The 685-nt window shown below is 66.7% G+C and overlaps 1 protein-coding gene across 1 annotated transcript in view; it reads left to right on the forward strand.

The window, feature by feature from the left end:
- The window catches only part of N4BP3 (NEDD4 binding protein 3), a gene marked incomplete at its 5' end in the record, with an annotated part of 1,998 nt that overhangs the window by 311 nt on the left and 1,002 nt on the right, over positions 1 to 685 (forward strand). The window contains 2 exon segments of the mRNA XM_010154561.1: positions 1 to 196; positions 198 to 525. The exon segment at positions 1 to 196 is cut by the window's left edge and continues 11 nt beyond it. Coding sequence (XP_010152863.1) covers positions 1 to 196; positions 198 to 525 — 524 coding nt within the window.

A 685-nucleotide genomic window follows, 5' to 3' on the forward strand; every position in this document is an offset into this window, starting at 1 on the left:
CGTCCAAGGGGCAGAAGTTGTCCAAGAGCAACGGGAGCCTGCACACGCTGCTGTCGCAGAGCAGCACAGCAGTCTCGCAGCACGGTCCGATCCGCAGCCACCTGCTCCACGCCATCAGCCTGGATGAGGCCTCTGACTCCAGCCACAACTCCATCCAAAGCTTCCCCTCCTACGGCTCCCGCCTCCAGCCTGCCCAGAGCCTCCATGGGCCACATCAACCACATCGGAGGCTCCTTGGACAGGGTCTCCCGGAACCCCAGGGAGCCTCTGGCCCCCGAGAAGGCACCTCTGTCCTGCAAAAGCATGGCCACGCTGAGCCGTCTGCAGAGCCCTGGGGAGCCCCCGCCGCCCTACGAGTTCACCTACTCGCTGGAGGACGCAGTGAAGCAGCTGGAGGACCGGCTGCAGGAGGCGGGAGGAGAGCTGCGGCAGCTCAAGAGGAGCCTCAGCGAGACCGAAGACCCCTTCGCACAGGTGAGCCGTGGGGCCGGAGCCGTGCTGGGTGGCCCGGGCAGGGGTGTGGGGGTGCGATGCCCGGGTGGATGGAGTGGTGAAGGAGCTGGTGTCCTGCCATGGTGGGCGATGGGCTGGGAACGTCCAAGTGCGGGAGGACCCAACATCACGGGACCTTCTGGGATCCCTCCGTGGGGCTGGCCTGCACAGGGCAGGCTACACACCCTCACCA

This window comes from Eurypyga helias, unplaced genomic scaffold, assembly GCF_000690775.1.
Source record: "Eurypyga helias isolate BGI_N326 unplaced genomic scaffold, ASM69077v1 scaffold31690, whole genome shotgun sequence".
NCBI lineage: Eukaryota > Metazoa > Chordata > Aves > Eurypygiformes > Eurypygidae > Eurypyga > Eurypyga helias.